Source organism: Monomorium pharaonis, chromosome 7 (assembly GCF_013373865.1).
Source record: "Monomorium pharaonis isolate MP-MQ-018 chromosome 7, ASM1337386v2, whole genome shotgun sequence".
In the NCBI taxonomy this organism is placed as follows: Eukaryota; Metazoa; Arthropoda; class Insecta; order Hymenoptera; family Formicidae; genus Monomorium; species Monomorium pharaonis.
In genome coordinates, this window is record NC_050473.1 from 18,355,273 (window position 1) to 18,379,203 (window position 23,931).

A 23,931-nucleotide genomic window follows, 5' to 3' on the forward strand; every position below is an offset into this window, starting at 1 on the left:
CCCAAATGCGCGAAATCCTGTCGAAGTGCGGCTCGTGCGGCGCATTGTTTCCTTGTTTGCCAGGTGTTTCGAGCACCGCGGCCGAGTGGAAGCCGCGCCATTGTTGCGAGAGAGGTCGTGCAGCCGCTCTCTCTCGACAAAGCCGGCGATCCTAATGCTCTTTTATTGTGCATTGTGCGCGCGGCCGAAATCAAGACACGGGGTGGCGTACACACGCAAGGCCGAGGGATATGCCGTACCGATTGTGCCGGCCTGAGCATGTTGATGATAGTCGATGACGCCACCCTGACGACTTGGCGTTTATTTGTCACTTTACTTTTGTCAAATGCGAGGAAAAGTCTTGTTGAAGAATCTCGTAACAATAGGATGCGATATACCAAAGAATTGCGAGCCCTATGGCGAGGATTCAGATTTGTTGAGATTTTTATTTCTGTATATTTTTATTAGCCAAAAGAGACGTGTCAATGAAACGATGATACAGAACTAGCACATGTTTTTGTGTTGGTGCAATTTGCAACAATGAGAATCTTGAGAAATTTTTTTTTCGTGTTCCACAAGTTTATTTTTACTTTAATTTTTTTATTAGTTCCCTTTTGCTCCTTTTTAAATATTGTTAAGTCTTAATTCAATTAATTATTGTAGTAATGTTACATGGAAGTATTGTTTTTGTTAAGATACAGTTTTATAAGTAAAAATTGAAATTATATAATTGCATACTTACATGAGTTTATCTTGTTTACTTACTCCTGGTATAGCCTTGAAAATTTTACTAAAGTAAGCATTTTTATTGTAGTGAAAGTTTATTTTTTATTTTTTCTGGATAGAAATAAAAAAAAGTAATACTCAATTTTTTCACAAAAATAATTATCGTGCATTACATACATTGATTTTATTTATTTGCGATTAAAAGAGAGCTACTTTCTGAAAATTAGACCTGTTTTTTTCTTCGAGGTACGAAAATAAAATCATCTTCATTTGTTTTATAAAATTTATATCACGAAAGAACAATTCTTTTAATTTAGAAGTAGGGAAACAAATAAGGGATTAATAATTTTTCTCGAAAAGCAATTTTTAAGAGGATAGTTTTTACACTGAGCGTTGAAATCTTCTAAATAATCGTCATAATTAATCTCGTTCAGAGTGCTGAAGATATGGGACCGATATATTCTTTTAATTCATTTTTTTTATACAGTTGTTAATTTCTCCTTGTCATCAGTCACCGCACGAAGTTGTATCTACACGGGTCCCTTGAGAAGTCATATGTAAAAACAGCGAGATAAATTTGCATTGATTATGTATAATTGATTATCAGCCATAACAAATCTTTTTGGGGGGAGGGGAGGACAAGGAATCGAATTGTTATTGAAGCGGTATTGTCGTTATCATTTCAGACGCATACTCGCAATACAGTGTCGAGTAATCATTAAACGAGTGATAAATAATTTACTACTATTATTACATAAGTACATACAGTGTGTAAAATGTCGGCGTGATCGTTGTAATACGGTGGATGGCACAAAAATATCAACGTAAATCACGCAGGTGTGCTAGCGGAGAAATTGCGATAAATCTTAACGAATTCGTGATACACCTTGTATATGATGTTAAACGGGAAAAAAATGCAGCGACGCAAGTTATATTTATAGCTTGAAGTAAAAAATTCTTATTTGTCTTTCTTTTTGCTTTCGTGGAAACGTAGTTTTTAAAAACATTGAGAATAATGTAAATTTAAGCCATCGAGCCACTAATCTGTATGTTAAATTGGAAAAGAATTGCAAAAAAAAATATGCACACGCTGGACGATATTGTTTGAAATTTTCAAGTTATCTTGTCATAAAAATATTACGTTAACTGTGAAGTTTTGTTAAACGTGATAACTTGAAATTACATCATAAATGACTTGGAATTACATTATTCTCTGAATATTATATTTATTTTCCACTTACGGTGAAATAATTAATAATATCGAAAGGTTAGGGGATAAGGTAGATCAGTTTATATTTTTTTAAAGAAACTTTTCTCTCCACAATCCAACTTTATATGCATCAAATAACGCAGTCTTTTCGTACTCGAGTCAATTTCACATACTAGAATATTAAAGATACGACGAACATAAGGCAATAATCTCGTCTGTGTAAACATAATTCTACCGCCCTTTGCATCTCTCACGCGTGAGAGCAATTTATCAGCAGCGTAACCGAATGGCAAATCGAAGGGGAGCTTATAGAAGGAGCCTCGACGATGTACGAACACCTAATGCAAAGTAATTGATTCGCTAGTTAAAAATGCTAGTTAAAAATGTATAAAAATCATGTTTTGATTAGTCCCCGAAACGCGCGCTATCGATCTTCTCCTTTCTCGAAGCTCCCAAATGCAACGGTTACGTGACTAGAATTTCTTTAAAACTAATAGTGTCAAACTGCACATTCACAAACTTTCTGCAACAAAACGACGATTAAATAAATAATTAACATAAATTGAGTATATAAATAAATACAATAAATACAAATAAAAACGATATTTAACAAATATGTAATACATAAATATTTATGAAGTCATGCTGATCTCTCTCTCTCTCTCTCTCTCTCTCTCTCTCCTAATCGATCCTAATACATCAATAATATTATATACAGATTCGTTAAAGTAGTGACTAGCTTTTTTATTGTAGAATATTTGTGGTTTTAAAACTCGTTCAGAATTCTCAAACAAAATCACTTTTGAACGAGTATTTTAACTTTTTCTTCAAAACGAATCAATCTGTTTAGTTTGAACAAATCTGTCAGAAAGTACAGGGGGAGGGGAATGTGTATTGTAAATTAATGCAAGATGAAATACAAGAAAATCTTTTCAGTCGCGTGACGAAGAGTTGCGCTCTCTCTCTCTCGGACACGATTTTTAAAAGAATTTTGCGAAACTAGAGAAGCGCAACAAAAATCGCTATGGACAACAATTTTTTCGGATATGTTTGCATTCGAAGTTCTTCCTTCAATTTTACTACGTTTATTTGCTATAGTCTAGTTCCGACTAGAGGAGAACCAAGTGTGTCGTTGTAGCGTGAATCCCACCGTTTTTCACGATCCGCCGACGTTTTTCCAATGCGCCACGAAAACCGTCCCTTTGTCCTTTTGTTCCTTCTCTCTTTCTCTCTATTTTGCCCTCTTTTTTTTTTAATCCAAGCTCCCAATTATCTAGTCCACATCGCCAGTGTCACCGAACTCAACGCGGGATTTTAGCGATCCTCACTTTCGCCGATCGCCTGACAGGTCAGTTGAAGAAATCGTCGCCGTCGAACGGATCGTTCTCCCTCGCGAAGATATTCACCGACTCCGACTTCCGGATGTACTGATCGCCCCTGGCCGTCTTGTTATTGTTATTATTATTCCCCGGTCCGTATTTCCCCTGCCTGGAGTTCTTCAGCGGCAACGTAGTGGCGCGATGGTCCGGCACATTGTCTTCCAGCTCGGACTTGAAGACGAAGGCGTCGTCGTCGAACCTCAGATCGCCGTTGAAGAAGGAATCGCGACCGCTGTCTTCGGAGGTGAAACCGTCGATGGACTGTTGCTGCTGCTGCTGCTGCTGCTGCGGCTGCGGATCCTTGGTGTCGCACGGCAGCTCCTCCGGGGTGGCTTTGAGCTCGGACGACAACCTCTGTCGGTCAGACGCGTCGCTGGACGCGCTCGCCGTGGGCGTGAGGTCGTCCTCGAAGTAGCTCGACCGTTTACTGTACTCTCGCACGGAGAGATCTCGCCTGGGATGATGATCCTTGGGGCCTCTGATACCAGACGACGGACTCGCGGGTGGCGGCTCCCGCTTCTGATCAGCCGCGTCCGGTCGCATACGCGCGTCCACTGGCGCCAGCGGCTCTACCGCGCCGCTCGGACCGGACGCCTCCATGTGCTCGACGCTCTGCGTGAAATCGTCCTCGAATGGACTCTGCGTTGTCTTCTGCACCTGTCGAGTCTTGTGCCTGGCTATTCGCTTGCGGTGCATCGTCTCGCTCTTCGAGTCGGGGCCCTCGGACCAGTACGGTCGTTCCACCCAGCTGTCGTATTCCTGATCACTGCCCCAGTAACTCTCACGGCTTCTAGAGCGTTGGGAGGGACGCAGGTACGGATCGGAGTCGTTGTCGCTGCACTCGGACCTGGAGGCGCCGAACTTGCGCGGGTCCGCATAAATCATATCGCTGTTGCGGCCGTCGTTCGCGCTGTTGGGTCTCTTCGGCCAGTGTCTCTTCCTGCCCGCCGGATTGTACCTGGGCGAATCATCGCCCGGACGTTCCGGGGGGTACTCCTCATCCCAGGACGGATAGTCGTGAGGTCTCTCCCTGCTATCGCGATAGTAGTAATACGCCTCTCTCATAGAGTAGTCGGCGTCTGGGGGACCTCTTCTACCCCAGAATGTTCTGTTATCCTCCTCCCATCGTCTCCTCTCGTACCTTCTTCTGCTCCATCGGTCTTCCTCGTCGTAGCCCATGCTCTCCTGGCTGCTGCCGAAACGGTCCTCTTCGTTCCACAGCATCAGTTTCCGCTTACGCTCGTCGTCGTAGTACGAACCGTGAACATCGTGGCTCCAGTTGCGCGGCGGCGGCGGCGGCGGCTTCGGACGGCACTTCCAATGCGCCTCGTATTGCTCCTCGTCGTCCATGTAGGGCTGCACTTTCCGATGCGGATACCGCCGCGGACCCTCGTCCTCCCACTGACTCTCCTCGTGCCAGGGCGAGGGATCGCGCGGTCGATGAACGCTGCCGCTCTTGGTCCACGGTACGCCGCGTGACTTCCTGCCCATCTTGTCGCGGAAGCTTGCACGGTCCCGCTTGTCCGGATCCTCGTAAAACGACCTGTCCTCGAAACCGGGCGCGTCGAATCGCGGATGCCGGAAACTAGACCAGTATCTGCCGTCCCCACGCGCCCTACCGTTGCTCTCCTCGCTCTCCTCCTCGTCCTTCCATTCGTTGTCGCTGTCCCCCGAGTGCCGGTAACCGCCGCTTCCTTTGAACGGGACCTCTCTGTGGAAATCCTTGCCGTCCGGTGACCAGGGCGAAGTGCCGCCTATCGATCGCTGCCCCTCGCACGAAGACTTGTCGGACGAGCCAAAGACACCCGTGTCGAACTTGGCCCAATTGCTATCCTCCTTGCTGTCGTCCTTGTCCAATCGCGTTGTCTCCGCAAACGGACAGAACATATCCTCAAAACCCGAGGACGAAGCCAGTGGCTTGGTTTCCTTGGCGCGATGCGTGCCGGTGTTCAGCATCTTGATCTCCTCGAAAATGTCCATCGCTACGGCCTTTAGGTCCTCCGAATCCTTCTTGGCCGAGATATTCGGGCTCGACGGTGGCGGCAGGTCGGAGAACAAATTCAACAATTCCACTTCAGCCAGGCTTCTCGACTGCTGAATCTGTTGCTGAGATTGCACCACCGGCGACGCTCGGGCGGAGCCTATCAACTCCTCGTCGTCCTTCTTGATCGGCACCGGCTCCGGCTCGCCGATGATTTCCCGCAGGGCAGCGTATCTGTCGCTCGACGTCGAGGTCGAGGATTTCACCTCTGTCGAGGATCTCTCGGCCACGGACGAGCCGTTCGTCTCGTCGTTGAGAATGTCAGAGCCGATCTTGTCAGACAATGTGCCATTGGCGTCGCTTCCCCTCTCGGAATTTTCCCCCTTCTCCTCTGCCTCCATGATAGTCTGCGTCTTCTCCGTATCGTCCTCAACATCTATCTCGGTCTGCTGGACCGTGGACGAATCAGACGTGACATCTGCGTCCACCATCACGTCGCTTTCCTTTTCAATGTCTTTGTCTTCGTCCATTGATTTTTCCTTCTCTGTCGCTAAATTCGCGCGAGAGGTAGTCGTCGTTTCGTTCGACTTCGTTGTGGATTCCTCCTTCAACAAATTTTCACTCTTGACCGATAATTTGATGTTCAAATTTACTAATGATGCTATAGAAGTGCTCTCGCTGATCTGCATTTCCAGCTGCACGTCCGCTTTGTCGGACTCTTGCCTGTCTTCACTAAGCGCTTCCTCATTCTCGTCAGGTGGCTGTTCGATCTTCGTTTTCTGTTCCATCTGTTCCAACTCTAACAATTCTCGAAAAACTGCGTACTTATCGTACGTAGGATCCTGTTTTGTCTCCGATTCGTAATTGGCTTTGAAGGACTCCGAGCACGCGGACGAGATTAAACTCGATCCGACTGTCGTCTCGAGCGATTTCGACGCTGCCAATGATGACAGCGACGAGGTCGCAGGTTTTGACAGTACCGTTTGCTCCTTCACCGTCGTCGATGTTGTCGTCGACGGAATGGTAGTCTCCTCCGCGACGGTCTCCTTCGTCGATAGGGTCGACAAGCATTGCGTGAGCTGGGTCAAAGTCAGACCCGTCAGTTCCTGGGTCGTCATGCCGAGACTGGAGGCTAACTCATCTAAATTCGTCCATGATGATGTCAGTTGGCTGAGCGTGATGTCGAGCGGCGGTTTCGTTTTCTTGGAATCCTTGACCGAGACCGTGCTACTGCTGCCGCTGCTGCTGGTGAAGGGAACGGACGAGAACGACGTCGTGGACGATATTATCGAGCTGAAGGAATCCTCGAAGGAGGCAGTGGTCGTAAAGTCCGATCTGCTGGGTATGTGCGCGGGCGGGCTGAAATTGTCGTCAAACTGATGACCCTTGAGTTCTCTCGGCGGGCTTTTGTTCTTGTCCCTCGCGATTTTCGTGGGCGACGGCGAGGTCTCGCGTGGTGGGAAGTCGTACTGGAAATGTCCCTCCGTGTGCGGCGGTCTGGGGGGTGGCCTGGCGCCCCCACGGGCCCCCTGCTTCTTCGGCGGTAAAGGCGGCGGGTTGATTAGGATATTTCCCGCGCCCCTGGGCGGCGGTTCCGGCACTAGATCCAACTCCGCGCTCGAGCTGGAGAGACGCGAGTTCGCTTCCGACGAGCAAGACCGTAACGGCGACGCTGGCGACTCGTTCGTCATCGAGAAGTCCACCGGGAATTGCTTGTTGGACTCCATGGACTGCGTTTTTCCGGCCGGCAAATCGATATCGAAGTCCCTCTTCCGCACTGATTGAAGATACTTCTTCGGACTCGGTAGCTTCACCAATCCCTGTGTCGATTCCGTCGAATCTCTATCCATGCTGCAAAGGATTGAGCTTCCCCCCGCAGTGGTTCCTTTGGTTACCGTTGGCTCCTCCGGTGGCAGAGACACCGAGAGAGGCTGATGATGTATCGATCGCGTGACCGTCTCTTTCTTCGGTGGCGAATCGATTCTCTGCTGAGAGGACTGGCCTGCCTCGTTTTCATCGAATTGATCGAAATTGGCGAAATTGCCGTCCTCACTTTCTCTCGATGACCTCTCGTTCTGCGATTTCGTCGATTCCATGCTGGTCGTAATATTAAAGTTGGTCGGAAAACTGTCGGTAGAACTCGTGGACACCAGATCCTTGAGGACCTTCTTCGGTGGATTTTTCAAGTGCTGAAAGAAGTCCTTCTTGTCCACGTAAGGTTTGATCAGGCCGGTCCCCAGGGGATCCAACTCCGTAAACACGTCGATTTGCGGACTTTTCGTTTGACTGTTACGTGGCGTGGTCTCCAGCGAGCTCTGTAGCATGATATGCGTCGTATGAAATTTTTAGAAATATGTTTATAAAAAAAAAATATATAACGAAGAGTACACGTAAATTGACACTCACGTCCTCCTGATCCTTCGTCATCGAATTTTTACTTAGGTTCGTGATCTCTTTGTCATTGAAGAGATCCTCGGCCTCCTTGTTGAACCAGTGAATTGTGCTTTGCGGCGGTGGCGTCTTACTAACTAATGTCGCCGGACTGGAAGTGGTTGATGCGGGCGGTGCCGGTACAGTATGCTGTCGCTCTAAATGCCCCCTCTTTGTCGAGGAGGGTGGCGGTGGCAGAATCGGACGAACTGTGTCCTGCAGCTGCAACAGGTATGGGAAAATAAAACGTTGAACGTACGATAAGAAGCGACAGGAAGTGTCGTTTCTTCACTATGAGTATCACGGTATTGTAAACGATTACGCAATCTGCAATTCATTTTTTGATATGTCGGATTACGAGAAGAAAGGTACAGTTTTTCTCCGCTCACACCGACATTAAAGTAACAAACGCAATTTGTGGCAGTTTCGTTTGCTAGCTCAATAGATGAGGAGAGGATACTCGGAAATTCGCAATACCAATCGCACCTTCATGTTCGCGAAAGAATCACCGAACGGATCGGTCTCGAATAGATCGTCGGTAGACAGTACGGGATTTTCTGGCGTAATTTTGTCCAACTGATGAATGCCCTGCTGCAGCGAGTTCAGCTCGAACTGCAGATCTAGCAAATCCGCAATCACGCCGCTCTGCGCCTCGTTCTTGCGATCGGCGGTTTTGTCGACCTCGCAGTTCATCGTGCGAATACGATGAAACGATGACTCGGTGCCTGCTGCGCCCTGCGACAAATTATCGTAACGCGTCTGGCTTCTGTTAATTACTATTATCAGTACTATTTCTCTTAAAGCCGATTCCACCAACGCCGATTAACTCGTACTGTTCGTTCAACCGATTCTTTATTTCTTTCTGAATTACAATGTAATATAATGAATTACAATGTAGACAATGGCAAACAATTGTATTAATTGTGACGAGGTAACGTTGATAAAATTGGCTATCAAAGTTCGTAACTTTTCAAATTGGACTTTTTAATTTTATTTAGAAAGATACGAAGAATCAGTCAAACATTATCTATTGTCTTTAGACAATATTTGAATAAACGAGTCCGTGGATAATAATACTTCAGGCACACTCTATGAGGAAAATGGAGAAGCGGTTAAAAATAAAGAAGGTTCTCTTGAGAGAACAATTTAGTCGACATATCTTGACTGAAGCAATTATTTCGAGAGATCGGGACTCACCTTAGTGTCGGGTGCCGACTCAACGAAAATACCGCCGGTGTGGAATTTAATCGCATTAAGGGCATTCTGCTGTTTCGCCAGTTCAATCTCCTTTTTCTTCAGCTCGAACACTACTTGAAACAGGTCCCGCATCGCTATCACCACCTGTTAAACAAAATGTTCCTCTTTGTGCCACTTGTGCGACTATGTCGAATTTGCTGTGGGCGAAAACCCGTTTACTTTTTCGCATATTCGAACATCTGGAGAATCCCTTTTTCCCCGAGAATATTCTTCCCAAATTAATTTAATTTTTGAAGAGATCCTCTTCTCGAGAAACTTAATCTTCATAGTAACAGAGATTTAAAAGGATTAAACAAGATTTTTTGCTAATTAATTTTTTCGTTTTCCACCTCTTGGTCTCTCGTGTTACGCAAGAGACAAAAAAAAGAGGATATTTTAACTTGAGACCAATTTAAAGTCTCGGAGAATTCCCGGCGGATCCGAATTATCTCCTTTTTCTTCGGGAATGAAAAATATCGAGGAAACAGGGAGCGCTACCCACGTCCGCTGACCGTAACTTCCGAAACCCTTCTTCGATCGTTCGTTTTACTCTCACCCTTTCCCTCCCTGCCAACCCCTGTGCTATCGGCACGAACGACCCTCTGTTTGCCGCGATTCCACGGCGGTTAAAACCTCCAGCGGCGCGTCAAACACAACCGCCGCCGAATATACGGGCGTGGATTACCGGGGCCGCTTACAGGAGGCGAGCGCAGAAATTAAACTTGGAAATTGAATGAAGGCGTAAGGTTGTTGAATTAATTTGCCACCTGTCGCGCGAGCGAGCTTCTCACCGTGCTGATTTCATTTTCGCAGCGATAATCGCCGCTATTGAATTGCGCGAGTTGAGGGCCCGGCAGTTGTGCCAGCAGCAGCAGCAGCAGCAGAAACGCGCGATCGAGAGCGAAAGTCTCCGGCGCGCGCTCCACGACAGAGTTAAACATATTCCTCCTTTAACGCGGGCCGATTATAGTCGTCATGAACTTCTGTTCAGTGCTATTATGCCTGATACTCGTCTTGCGGAAAGTTACTCGCGACCGCCAACGTATTACGCGAATAATACCGTAATACCGTGCTCGGCGGAACTATTACGAACTCATTTTCAATGTTTAACAAGCGCATATATTAAGCTGTGGTTCAGGAAAGTATCCGTCCACTTTTCTAATGAATGAGATCAGAATAATCTTAATCGCAATTGAATTCATATAAACCAGTGGCCAAAGTATTGTACGTAGTTGAACGGTTTTCTACAAAAATTAAACAAGTCCCAAAGAGTTATTTTTAAAGAAAAAAAAAAACTTTACTTTTCAATATATGTGGCATTTTTTAAAAGTTATAAGCTTTAATTGATATTTGGAGAACTCATTTAAAAGAATAATAATAATAAACGCATTTAGAATTTTATATGTATTTCATTATATTTGTTTTTTTATAAAATATATAATTATTATATTGATAATAATAAAAGATAAGAAGGAAATATTATTCAAATAATAAAGCAAAATGATTTGTACACTTTTTATTTACACAATTGTACGAGTTGCTCTTAGCAAAAACATTTTTTTATATTTCTTTTTAAATATAATAAACGTGGTAATTTTATTTGGACATAGGTATATAAGTAAAAGTTTAGGTATTAGAATTAATAATAATATTTCGAGGAATTTATTGAAAAAACCTTTGGACTTGTTTAGTTTTTGTAGGAAATTTTTCAATTGCTCTTGTGTGTCCAATTCATTCGTCACAAACTCATTATTAGAATTAAATTGTCTGTCACTCATTAATGTCCCTAGAATAATATTTTTACGGCTATTCCGCTTCCAGTCGATTTCGATTAAGAAATAATTGCTCGTACCGATCGCGCATTTTGGTATTTCTCGTTCGCGGGGAAAAAAACGCAACAAAGGGACGCGTTTCGCTCAAACCGCGCGGTGCTCGAGCAGAAAAGTGGGATATATATACACCAGAGGATTTGAATATCAAGAAGTTGCCGTCGTCGATCCCTTTGAACGGGGCGATACGAGGCGAGCCGTGGATAATCCGGCAACAATCTCCCGCGGCGAGGACCACGCCGGAGGAGGAGGAGAAGGAGGGTGGAGTCGAACGCGTAGCCGTGTAATGCAATTATTTACATACGCGTCCGGGATTACGGTCGCCCGGGGTCGATATTGCTTCTCGGATCGGGCAAATATCATTCTAGAGGCTACCCCGCTCTTCTCTCCCGGCTACCCCTCCCCCCATCCCCCGGCAGCCGGCTACTCGATCGTTCCCGATAATTGACACACTTTAACCGCGTTTGGCGGCGAACGCAGGAACGCGAAATCGCAATCGCCCGTGCGTGTCCCCGGGTGTAACTCTCGAGCTGCGAAATCAATTCGATCGGAGCCCCTCGCTCCTTCTGTCTTGTGCGCTCTGATTAGATTTGCGGGGTGTTCGCCACGGGGGCGCGTGTGATACGCGGGCTCTCTTCAAAACTGAGCGCACTTAAATCACAGAGACACGAGAGCTCATCTAAGTTACGTTATTTCGCACTTCACGCAACTTCGCGTTAGACGAGGGAATTTTTTTTGAGGAGGGGGGGGGAGGATGTAATGTTGCGTAAAGTATAAAAGCTTACCTGACTCGCCGCTTTGTCAGTCTTGATGCCGAAGAATCGATGCCCGGTGTCCGGTGACCCGAAAATATACCCGAAGGCTCTCGAATCGCTCATGTCCTGAGCTATGAACGATATTTTATGCACCGGGTGGTGATACAGGCAGTCCTGCGGGAGGAGGGATGTAATCGTAAATGGCGTAAATCGATCCGCTCGAATGCGTGCAATAAATAACTCTCGTTGTTACTCACCCCCGTCTTTTCGTCCCTCAAACGGAGCCCGTCTATGCTGACCTGAACGGCGATTCGTTGCTTGTGCTCGCCGGCGGCGCGAATCGCCATCTTCAGGTCAGCCAAGGCCGCCTGGCACATCCGGTCACCGCGCGCTTCCGACACCTCCAGAATACCGATCAGCTTCGCCTTGAACGACACGCCCTCCCCAAGGAACCGGGTTGGGTCATTTTTGACTGAAAGCAGGAATAAGCGGAGTTATATTCCACTCTGTTCCCGTTAACATCTTTAACTCCTCCCCCTCCCTCCTTTGATTGAAAGGCGGGAAGGAGAAAACTGGCAAGTTAATTGGAGAAACGAACGGAAATAATCTCAGACGTCTGCAATTTCATAATTTATAACTCGTTTATGACACATCTATTTTATTCAGTTGCGATCAAGTTTCCTCTCCTTTTTTCTTTTTTTACGAACGAAAACGAAGGTTGTACGGATTTTTAAAGAAATCAGTTCGTATTTATCTCTCGCTTAATTCGCTATAATGAATCGATTGTGTGTGCACACGTAATAGACAAAAAGGGCTTTACTGAAGTATATGAAAAAAAATCTGTAATTCCCTGTAGATTTAACTTAAATACATAAAATACATGAACTTCGATTTAACAATTTATATATTTGACTGAAATACATAAATAGTTGAATTGAAGAAATTTAATTAAGTTGAAAAATTTAGCCAAATTAACAACTTTTTTTCTCAGTGTACACTGTAAAAAATTTTTGTAAAATTACAACTATAATAGTGGGTAATTTTGAGATCAACTATAATAGTTGTAAATTTTCTTGTGTATGTAATTTTGTATAATGAATTTTTGCAATAATTTCTTAATTTGTTTTTTACACTTGTGTACACTGAAAAACTGGGTGGTAATAGTTACTAAATATATTTAGTTGTGATTTTTAATAAAATATTTAGTAATTATTACCACATTTGATAACAGTTACTACATCATGGCAGTTGCTGAATTTTTATTTGGCCATTTATTTAACCAAAGAATTTAGTAAATGTTGCTAAATCCTAGTATCTATAACTAAATCCTTTTTTCGGTGTATACACTGTAAACAAATTTATGACAAATTAAATTTGTTTTTACTTGTACACTGCAAAATTATAGACAAAAGTAAATTTACAACTATTATAGTTGGTCTCAAAATTACCCCCTATTATAGTTGTAATTTTACAAAAATTTTTTACAGCGTATCTAAACTTTTAGATACTTCCGCAAAAGCGTATACATCTTTTCTTTTAATGACATACTTCTGACATATTTTTGCTTCACTGGGAACCTCGTGTGCCACATCGCAAGAGAGTCAGAATACAGTCATCGTGTGTGGAGTAGTTGGAAGGTTAAAAAAAAATTAATCGGGGAGCAGTACAGTACGACAACGAGTTTAAGGCCGCTCGCCGCGAATCGTGCTCAATCCATTCCGCGCGGTGAACCGTCGCAGAAGTAACGCGAAAATACGAAAGCCCGCCGCCAGCCCACACGGGGAAGAGGGGGAGGGAGGGAACTGGGGTTTCGGGGGACGTGCGGGCTCGACTCGGTCTCGCGTGAGGGAGACTCGCCCGGTAGATCGAATTATCGTATTTGGAGCCGCGGGGAGTTGTAGGGAAGAAGCAGGAAGCCCCCGAGAAGCGATCGCCCCGACAGCGGCGATAGGTCCGCGCCCGTTAAATCGACATCGATCGGTCGTACAACCAATTTGACCGGCGGGACTGTAAAATGAGAAGAGGAGAGAGACCCGAGTGTCGCCGAGGACGATCTCTCGTTCACTGAGGACCGTTGCGTTAAAATTAATGACTCGGAAGCTGATAATTGGATCGATACTCCATTCGTAACCGGGATGATATAATGTCATTTATTGCATCCGTTTTGAGAAATAGAAGTGTCCGATTTGACGAACGAACTATCGAGGGGAGGGAGGGAGGAGGTGGAGATAAATATTTGAAGCGATACAAAACGTCAGTCGCACGCCTCGTTATAACTTCGCGGTTACGATCGCACGGCGCAAGTTATAATGAATGCAACTAGTTTAATCTCGGGATTATCAGGGGATCTTACGTGAATATCTGCGCGAAACATAAATAACTGTGTGCATTATTGTTCGAGAATAGTTGTATTAGCTTTTATACTGCGCGAACGAATACGCGTTGACTTCATCGAGGACGAGGGTACGTATATGTGCAAGCAAACAGGGGCACGATAAATCTGTCGGAAACCTAAATAATACCGAAAGAGCGCAAAAAAAAAAGAAAGAAACGAGAGGTATATCGCGACTTTTTCTCTCTCTCACAGCGGGCTCCTCGCTGCCCCTGCGAATTTAATGACCGAAGACTGCCCTGACGTTTGTTCGAAGGCACTCGTAGCCTTCGAGTGGAGAACGCCAACTGGCGGCACTTGAAGTGGTGTATATACGTCCGGTACCAATCCAACTTTTCATCGCGGCTCTTTCCTCCTTCTCTCCTCTTGCTTTTCGTGCGCCAGATGCGCCCTGCATCGCACTTGTTGGTCCCGCACCTCCATTTCAACAATAATTATTGTTGCGGCCCGCGTGAGATGAGACGCGCGACAAGATGAAGGAGCATTGTTAATTATTTTATCGACTACGATTCTCTCTCTTTCTCTCTCTCTCTCTCTTTCACTTGCGTATATTTTTCTTGGGGTTGGATCCAAAGACATCATATTTAATGTTTCTGAAATTTCATCGGATTTCTTCCGATCTAATCAAGTTTTGAAATCAAGCTGCATTTTATAGTAACAATATAAAGTAACTCCAGTGTTTACGTCGCAGAAGTTAGGAAAAGTAAAAGGGATGAAGATGATTTACTCGCGCAACCACTACGTTATATGCCTTTGTGCTGCACACTGAGAAAAAAGTTGTTAATTTGGTTAAATTCTTCAACTTGATTAAATATCTTCAGTTAAATTATTAATATATTTTAGTCAAGTATTATAAATGTTTGAAGTTTAAGTATTATATACATGTAAGTTAAATGCATAAATAACTTGAAATGAAGAAATTTAATCAAGTTAAAAAGTTAACATCTTTTAAAATATATTGCGTTATGATTTTAGTTTACTGTTATTAAGTTTCAATAATAGAGTGAATTGAATTTGTCAGTGTTGTGAGTAGCGCAGCGATGTATAACAATCTAAAATGATTGCTCTCTCTATAGGGAGTATAAAAGGCTTAGTGATTATTTTGTTACATAAGTGTAGAGAGTTGGAGTGCACCAAAATAGAAATGATTAGCTTTTGTATTCCTTATTTAGTTTGATTGTCACGAATGACTATACATCTCGTTCTAAGAATTTCTAAGTTTTTTTTAATATAAGAAAATTAATACTTTACTTTTAAAATTTTTTATAATAGTAGACAGTAAGCAAAGCTTTTATTGATACAATTTATTTGAACACAGTAAATAATGTGTGACGAATTAAGTTTTCGATAGGCATATATACTGAAGTTACTCTATAAATGTGTGTTGCCCGATCTGCGATGCATGCGACAACACAGCAACCAAACGTATCGGAAAACTTGGTGTATCGTCGTGAAAATATTTTTATCGCAACAAGACCACTCTTGACATTTTCGCAAAAAAAGCTTGGATCGAAGAAGTCCGGCTCTCGTTCAAACTTGACCTGCTTATTTACGGATATGCTGTATTAGCGTACTTAGAAAAGAATTATGATCATTGCAAAAATGAATATGTGACAACATCAGAAAATCAGGTGCAATCAATGGAACAAACGGGAAGAGAGAAGAATCGTTGCCACGTGACTCAAAAAATTGTCTATATGAAGTGCATCTTCCTATGTAATTTCTTGCGATTTTGCATTTCATTTAATGACATTTTTTACTTCCCTTTTTGCAGTTAATGCCACCTTTACATTTCACAAGCATAATCGGACAACTATCGACCGTTTTAGTTTTGAATATATAATGAGGAAACGCAGATGTCGATGTATATCACTTAAAATCGGCGTGTTTTTGCGGTAAACTTCGCTAGACTATTTTCCGATTCGTATCCATAACGAGATCTCCCTGTTTCCCGTGACATTCTTTTATGATTTCAATTAAACGCCTAATCGAATAAGAGGATAAGCACGTTTTCGCGCTGTCTTTCGCTAAAAGGGTAGTCTAGTAGTAATCTAGAACACGCGTACGGCACAGCCCGCGACATCTGTCGGCGTCACGCGCAATCGCGGCGGTGTCGCACGGTCGGTAAACGGTCGCGCGAGCTTGAGGAACCACTTCCGGTCTTCGCGAGCGAAATTCGCGAATCCACTTCTCACAACCCTTGCGCCGCACAAGACGCGTGTCAGCCGCGTCTCAAATTGCGAAATCGTATGATGCGCCCGGAGCAACACGTTCCCTCCGAGCGACACGAGGAAGCCATATTACGTGGCACCCCTAACCACCCCTCGCGGATCTACAGGGTGTCACCAGAAGCACCCGTCGTCGTCTCGTCGTCGGGGATGATGACGGGGAAAGGAAACACGTAGAACTCTCTTTTTCGTGATCGCGAGCGAGCGAGAAACTTGCGAAACGGGCACACGAGTCCGAGAGAAACTCCGACGAAAATTCGCTCTCTACTCACACTTGCACGGACTGTTTTTTTTCCGTAAGGTCTGCATCGGTGGTCCCGCGTAGACGACGGCGAGAGAGAGCGAGCGGGCGAGCGAGCGAGCGCCCCCGAGGAACGGCACCACGAAGGGGATGACGACAATTTTCCCTCTGTCCTTCTCTCACCCGCCCCCCTCTCCCGCGGAGAGCCGGTCACCCTGCCTGAAGGCGCACCCTCGTACGACGGCACGGTCGTGGACACGATTACTTCAGCACGGACACATGTCGTAGCACGTCGGTCTCTCCCTCTGTCTCTCTCCTTCTTCCCGTTTCTTCCCTCCGTGCTCGCGCACCCCCCCTGGTCTCACCCTCTCTCTTTCTCTCTTTACTCCACCGTGCCCCCTCTCGCACTACTATCCCCCCTCCTCTCTCGACCGGCGTCTCACCCTTCGTGGATATTTCCCGTATACGTATATATACGCCGAGAGCACGTAAGCGACCGAGAGAGAGAGAGAGAGAGAGAGAGAGAGAGAGAGAGAGAGAGAGAGAGAGAGAGAGAGAGAGAGAGAGAGACGAGTGGCGCGTGCTTATCACGCGTGCTCGCATACGTCGCGTCACGCACACCGCCTACACGTACCACCTCAAAACGCGACGACGCACCACCGCGGCGGTCGTCGGGACGGGACGACCAGCAGCAGGGTCGCGAGGATCGCTCCGCGTGCCGCTGCCTGGCACCGGGGACACGGTTCCGCGCGCGCGGCGGCGAGCGCGTGTATCCGCGCGCGCTACGTAAAAACGAGCAGAGAAAGTGACAGCTGCCACCACCGCCACCACCGCCACCATCGCCGCCGCCGCCACCGCCGGCACGGGTGCTCATGCTTTTATTGATCAATAATATACGCTTGCCTGCCTTGCCTGTCTGCCTTGCCTAGTACTCGTCGTCGTCGCTCCGGGCCGCTCTCGCTTCGCCGTGAGCGACGTTTCTCTCGCGTTCTACCGTCGGCGCCGTCCTGAGAGGATCCGGAGCCGGAAGACTCAGTAAATGAGACCGCGTTCTCCCGTGGGATGATACCTTTATCGTTCGAGTAAAGTCTCAGATAATTCGCGCCGACTCTACTTACCTCTCCGGTCAGTGATGTGGATTTAAGCGATCACGTTTGTAATATTTGGAGGATTTCGAAGGGACACTTTTAAACGTTTTTATAAATTAGTTATGAATTTAATAATTACAACGAAAAGACGTGACTCGGGAAAACAAATTTGTAAAATTATTTTCAAACGTGATTTTAGTGGAACGATTTGATCTACTGATTGTAGAGAAATGAAAATATCACGAGTTTTTTAATCAGTGAAAAGAGATGTTTTATGTCGGTGTGGCGTACGGTTACGATTTTAATTTCCGTTTGTTTCTTGTTTAGAATTATTTGTAATCCGTAGTGCGATTATTCGCTGTGCTATTTACTTCCGGGATACATTCGTTATATCATCACGCATCATCTCGGAAGTATCGTTCGAACTGAGCGATCTTCCCGCCGACTTTCGCTTTCCCGACTTTCCCTCGACATCACTTAATTGTGACATTGGCGTAATATTCGATTACTCTGAAATATCATTTATCTTATTAATTTTTATATTGTTTTTTCTTACGTATGTAAGATTTTTCTGATGATAAAACTTCTTTAAAAAAAAAAAAGGAAATTATGTATTTTTTATTATCAGATTCGCGAGTTATAAAAAAAAGAGATTTCTTCTTACGATAGATTTTATAATTATGTATATTAATTTTTTAGCTTAAGACTAAGTGCATCTTGAGGTACTGCTATTGCAGTTTGAAAGTTCTCTTTCTACATAGACAGAAATTATTTAATTTTTTGAAAAATTCTTAAGGAGATATCAAAATATGGAAGTTTTAGTGTATTTTTTGAAATATTTAAATATTACAATTGTAAAACGGAACAAGTTAACCTTATGTCGATAATATAGACAATCAGAGTACTTATTATCAGCTGTGGAGCTTGTAGTACTGTAATTTATGAAAGCTCAATTGCAATGTACTTATAAAAATTAATTGAGTTAGGTTTCAATTACAGTATTATTGTAATATTATTATAAGGATAACATATCTTATCTAAGAATAAAAAATACGTATTTGTGATGTCAATAGTTATTCTTACTTTATTGTAAATAAATGAACAAAGTTTATAGTATAAATAATTATAAATAAACAATTTTTGCCAATTTTTTAAAAAATTAAAAATAAATTGAGATAATAAAAATGTATACATGAGAGATAATTGTGTGTTTCGGAAATTAAAAATATTAGTAGGATTAAATTATTTAAAGAAAAAGTGTTTTTTTTAGTGAAGAAAATGTTGCTTTTTCCGTTTTTATTTTCGTCATTTACCTGTGAATTCCGTCATTTACAAATTTTGTATTGCGTTTTACAATCTAAAAGTTATCCAAATTTAAAAACTTCAAGTTTCAAGTTTTTTTTTCGAATCAATGACAACTTTTGATTGTAAATTTCGATCTTGATGACAAATTTCCATTTACATTGAATGCAAATTGTACGTCATTTTAAGTCTTACAAATCAACTGCTTAATATTCTTCGACATTTCACGAGCGATTTGATGCGGATTCACTTCAGAAACGAATTGAAAATCTGATACGCGATCGATTGCTACGTCACTGCAATCACGTGCAACGGCTTGTGCCCGAATTTTTTTAAACAGCTACAAAGAAAAAAAACTGAAAAATGTGATAACAATGACGCATGCTGCAAAAGTCTGTTTTGCTGCAGGTAAATAACTGTTTACTAAACAGCCAAACAAATAATATAGAAAAAACAATTGGATGCAACTTTTGTATGAATATTTATTAGAGTTGTATAATGTATGTATGAAATTTTATTTAATTTGTAATGTTATTTTCTCATAAAATTTGCAATAAATTACAAAATATTTTACACAAGAATTTTTACACAAGAAAGGTAAACACAGGCAAAAAAAATAACTTTTAAACTAATAAGAAAATTTGCTTAAATCTTAGACAAATATGCAAACATAATATATAAAAATTTATAATATTTGAACATCCTTTGATACTTTAAAATGTGGCATACATACATCCTTAAATGGAAGCGCGAAACAAAAATTGGCGCGTGCCGGCCACGTGCCGTTGCACGCGATTGCAGTGACGTAGCAATCGATCGCGTATCAGATTTTCAATTCGTTTCTGAAGTGAATCCGCATCGAATCGGAAATGTCGAAGAATATTAAGCGGTTGATTTGTAAGACTTAAAATGACGTACAATTTGCATTCAATGTAAATGGAAATTCGTCATCCAGAATTCCTCCGTTTACGTGTTTGTTACGGTTACGTAATCTGATTTGATTTGCTGCAAAGAAAGCTCGCTAAGAAATAAACGTGAAAAACATATTTATTCTAAAAAAAATTTACGTTTTGATGCCCAAAATGCGTTGTTAGTGTCGAGCTGCTTTTAAAGGAGAGATAAACTTACTGTAGAAAATTATTATAAGAAATAATAAATAATAAGTGACAAATAATGAAATATTTTGTTTATATAATTAAATAAATTGTGTATATAATAAAAAAAACGACTAAATATCACACGCACATGTCACATCGAGAAACGCATCTTTGCTTTTTAAATTTATTATTAGTACATACATGATGTAACTATATTTTTTATTAAATTATTATATCAATTTGCGTCAATGCGTGCAACAACTTTACTTTGTAATAAATGTCGCGACTTTTTATCTTTGTAAGGAAATTAATTAAAACAAAGTAAAGTAAGGAGGTTTGAAATTTTTCCATTATCCAAGTTATTTATTTGTGCTCTTTACATTCATAAACGATCCTCTTCCGTTGTGCAAAATTGATTATAACTCTAATGTGCGCACATATTAATGCTTTTTCTTTTGTATTGGTGACACTGCATTACTGAAACGCGCGCTGTCACGTCGCTGGTCTGTCGAAAGAAATGACTCTCAGGAGACACTTATGTGTCTGTCTCAGTACAGTCTTAATCAAACGTTCATTTAAGGGTCGGTTGTTTCAACTTCTTGGTAAACTTATTTATCAGATAAATATATGTTTGTCTTTATTTATTTAAGAAAAGAAAGATAGACACATATATGCTTACCTGGTAGGTAAGTTTACCAAGAAGTTGGAACAACCGGCTCTAAGTCAGTTTCAGAAGGAAAACGATAATCTGAACTTAATGATGAGATTTGTAATTTTATAATAATGAAATGATAAAGCGTAAAATTTTAAGTTTAAATTGTTGTATAGATTCTATTACTTTATTATGATAGAATGAATATCATTTTACAATAAAGAAGGATTATAAATTTTAATGATGAATTTTTTATTATCTTATTTGAAAAATGATATATTAAGATATATTAAGATTTGTGCTATCTTATGTTATTTTACATCTTTCTACGAAACACTTAAAAAAATGTAACCAGAAAGTCACTATTTCAAAAAAAAATTCCCTTTCATACGTTTCTAGTTGAATCTCACTTTTTTAAAATTTTGATAAGGACTGTACAGAGTATCTACCGTACACGCGCAAGGCGAATAAGAAAGATAAGTTGATATTTATATTTATTTCTTATTTCAAGATCTTACGTAAGTAATATTTAATGCTAATTACAACTCGATAATTGACTTAACACATTTTAAAAAAGAAAAGTCGCTATTCATATTTACTTCTTATTTCAAGATTATCTTGAGTAATGTCTTAATGCTAATACAACTCGGTAATGGATTTAACATATTTTAAGATTTAACGGTTAAATATAAGGACCAATTTGAATACCGGCCATATAATCTCCTGAGAAATGCTGTCTCTCTACAGAAACTTTGATATATGTACAGTAGTAATATGGGCAGTGTGCGTTTATTCAGTAGTATTCTAGTTCAATGGTCGGAGGATATTATTGCTTTACATGCATGTAAATGTGGTTGTCATAGAGACGCAACAGATATTCTCAACAATTTTCTTCAATGCAGGGCTAGCGAGAAATCATTTGCGAGCGTTACATGTTATGTCAAAAATTATAACAGTAGGATCACTGCATCGATCAATGAACAAACGGAAATAAAACTTAATTATATTTTTAAGTAAAAAAAAAGACATTTTAATTAAATTTGTATTCTACATAGATTTAAAAAAGACCAGTTAATTTGCAATTTATTATTTTAAGTCTTATTAAAAATCAAGATATCATTACATTGACGATTTTTAGCAAAAAATCTTTAGAAAACTTGTTAGCAGATAAATTTCTACACAATGGATCGAATAAAAAAAAAGTGAGCTAGATTTAATGTTTTCAGCAATATATATATTTGTTAAAAAATATAATTTTTATTCTTTATATATCGTGTATTATAAATATCTCTCAAAACTTTACTTTCGTACATTTATTCATTATATCATAAAAAATTATCAAAGGCAAGCATGATTTTCAAGTAATTTGACTCTTTAGAACTTTATCGGCCCAACCGTTTCTGAGATTTGATAATCTTAGATGTTTTACAAGGGCTGCTATAACATATATAGATATACTATATGGTTTGTTTTACTGTTGCCGCGTGTTTATTTCGGCGCGGAAACATTATATTTATATCTCTCGGTACAATATAATCAGATATATAATAATAAAATTTAATAAATATTTATCGGTTTACCAATTAACGATAATTAAAGCGTTTTTTCTCACGAAGATATTAATGAACAGAATGATCTGCCCATGACCTGTGATTCCTTGCGAACAATTCATTCGATTCAGACCTTGGCACAGCTGAAGAGCATATTATAAAACGCTTGATAACACACACTCTCTCCATAGTGATTAGGTGATCGTAATATAAAAAATAAAATTATGACCAATTTATGACCAAAAAATTTTTATGAAGAGAAAAAGGCACCAAATTAAAAAAAAAAGTTTTTCTGAAAAGGTTAAAATCAGAATACGTAAAACAATAATCTTGAATAAATTAAGATTTCCGATCGCAGAATTAATGGATTCGTTAAAAATATTTTAGCGACATGCCACTCTGTTATGTAATATTTATATAATATTGGACGAATGCAAAAATCTTGACTGTTTCTGGCGTCAAAAGTTATTTATTGTTATAAAAGTTGATGCCACTTGAGTTACTTATTTACAGTGCTATTACAGTGTTAGCGAAAGAGTTTAGTATGTAAAATACACGTTTTTGTATAATATAATATATATAATTATAAAATTTGTATAAATATCGCGTTTCTACATTCCAAAAATCTTTTCGCTGATACAGACAGATCTCTCGATGTCACAATTAAAATGTACCGCTAATTTTTGTATCTGCTAGAATTTTGGCTGTCACGTATAGAAATTGCAAATTCCACTTCCGTCATTTAAATTGACACATGTATAATTTTTGTTGAGATTACAAGATCTTTTTTTTTTTTTTTTGTCTTTAGTGCATAATAAGCCGAGGCAGCAATTGCTCTTGACAATTAACAAGAGCGGGAACCAGCCGAGACGAATGATTCGAAATGATTTCTCTATTCGGCGGCCACGGCACTGCGCGCTGCGCGCGTGTCGCCGGCGCCGCCGATTCGGAGCGGAGCGGAGTCGCGCGGCGCGCGCGACCGACCTCCTCGGTCAGTTCGCGCACGGCCGCCACGGAGTGAGGACGCGTGTCGACGCATGCACCCCCGGTGCGCTCGCCGGAGAGGCCAGAGTGAGATATTTACGCGCTCCGTGTCGCCCGTGCCCCGTGCTCCCGTCATCCACGATCGGTCCACGCGAATGCCGAACGACTGCCAGTCATGATCCCCGCCGTGACGACGACGCGACACCACCTTCTCCTGACGCTGCTCCTCGTGGTCTGCGCCTCGTGGACGTACGCCCGGTCCTGGGGTAAGCAAAGTCATCAGTGATGACAGAGAGAGACGGAGTTGCGACCAGGTGACGGGATTATTCCCCCGTGCCGGTAAACGTATTGCGCGATTTACGCGACCGGGCCGGGGATCGAATATCGGGCCGCCGGGCGCGCGCACGTACGCGCGCCAACCACTACCAATCGCCGGCCCCGTGTCCGTACGCGCGGCCGCGTGTTGGTGCACGGGCGCCGACTCCATTCACCCGCGGCAGCCCGTCACGTACGCCACTTTGGCGCGCGCGCGCGTACCACGCGCTCTCGCTCTCGCGCGCCTATAGCCGTTCTTTGCGCGCGAAAGCGAGGCGCGAGCCGAAGACGCCGACACCGAACGACGGCGGCGGCCGCCCGCGCCCGAATAGCCTTCCCAATTGCCCTTTACACCTGTTTTACGTAACGAATGTCACAGCCGGGGGGGTTGACGGACGCGCGCCCGCGTTGCCAATGGGGGGTAGCGGGGGAACGGGCGGAGATCGTCGCGAGGTCCTCGTCACGTTTCAATGTCGATGTCGGAGGTCATGGAAATTCGGTGCGTTCGTCGCTTCTACGCGAGGGGGAATTCCCCGCGGCGACGACGTTTCGGGATT

At 42.5% G+C, this 23,931-nt stretch overlaps 2 protein-coding genes across 4 annotated transcripts in view; one reads left to right on the plus strand and one right to left on the minus strand.

Annotated features, from left to right (window-relative positions):
* The window catches only part of LOC105828292 (protein cueball), a 75,474-nt gene that overhangs the window by 37,574 nt on the left and 13,969 nt on the right, over positions 1 to 23,931 (plus strand). The window contains exons 1-2 of one of the 2 annotated variants that reach the window (XM_036290054.1): positions 16,475 to 17,511; positions 22,884 to 23,325. The exons of the other annotated variant lie outside the window; for it this stretch is intronic. Coding sequence (XP_036145947.1) covers positions 23,235 to 23,325 — 91 coding nt within the window. The 5' untranslated portion in view covers positions 16,475 to 17,511; positions 22,884 to 23,234. Of the gene's footprint in view, positions 1 to 16,474; positions 17,512 to 22,883; positions 23,326 to 23,931 lie in introns of those variants that run through there. 2 annotated transcript variants of the gene reach the window in all.
* Positions 1,179 to 16,858, minus strand: LOC105840588 (protein disabled). Of its 2 annotated transcripts, XM_012687558.3 has the most exons (7): positions 16,418 to 16,646; positions 11,783 to 11,997; positions 11,556 to 11,699; positions 8,903 to 9,046; positions 8,192 to 8,440; positions 7,682 to 7,927; positions 1,179 to 7,590 (listed from the first exon to the last, which is right to left on the minus strand). In XM_012687558.3, the coding sequence occupies exons 1-7, from the start codon at positions 16,452 to 16,454 to the stop codon at positions 3,265 to 3,267; spliced, it is 5,361 nt and encodes a 1,786-aa protein (XP_012543012.2). In that variant the 5' UTR covers positions 16,455 to 16,646; the 3' UTR covers positions 1,179 to 3,264. The 2 variants fall into 2 exon arrangements, with proteins under 2 accessions (XP_012543012.2, XP_012543013.2); XM_012687559.3 differs by lacking the exon at positions 8,192 to 8,440 and having other exon boundaries at positions 16,418 to 16,858.

Bases quoted from the DNA above. Each gene is read 5' to 3' on its own strand.
- LOC105840588 (XM_012687558.3), bottom strand. From the start codon at position 16,454: ATGCAGACCTTACGGAAAAAAAACAGTCCGTGCAAGT. The intron at 9,047-11,555 runs GTAAGCTTTTAT...TTTGTTTAACAG, and splicing joins CTGACAAAGCGGCGAGTCAG to GTGGTGATAGCGATGCGGGA. The intron at 7,591-7,681 runs GTGAGTGTCAAT...ATCATGCTACAG, and splicing joins TGACGAAGGATCAGGAGGAC to AGCTCGCTGGAGACCACGCC.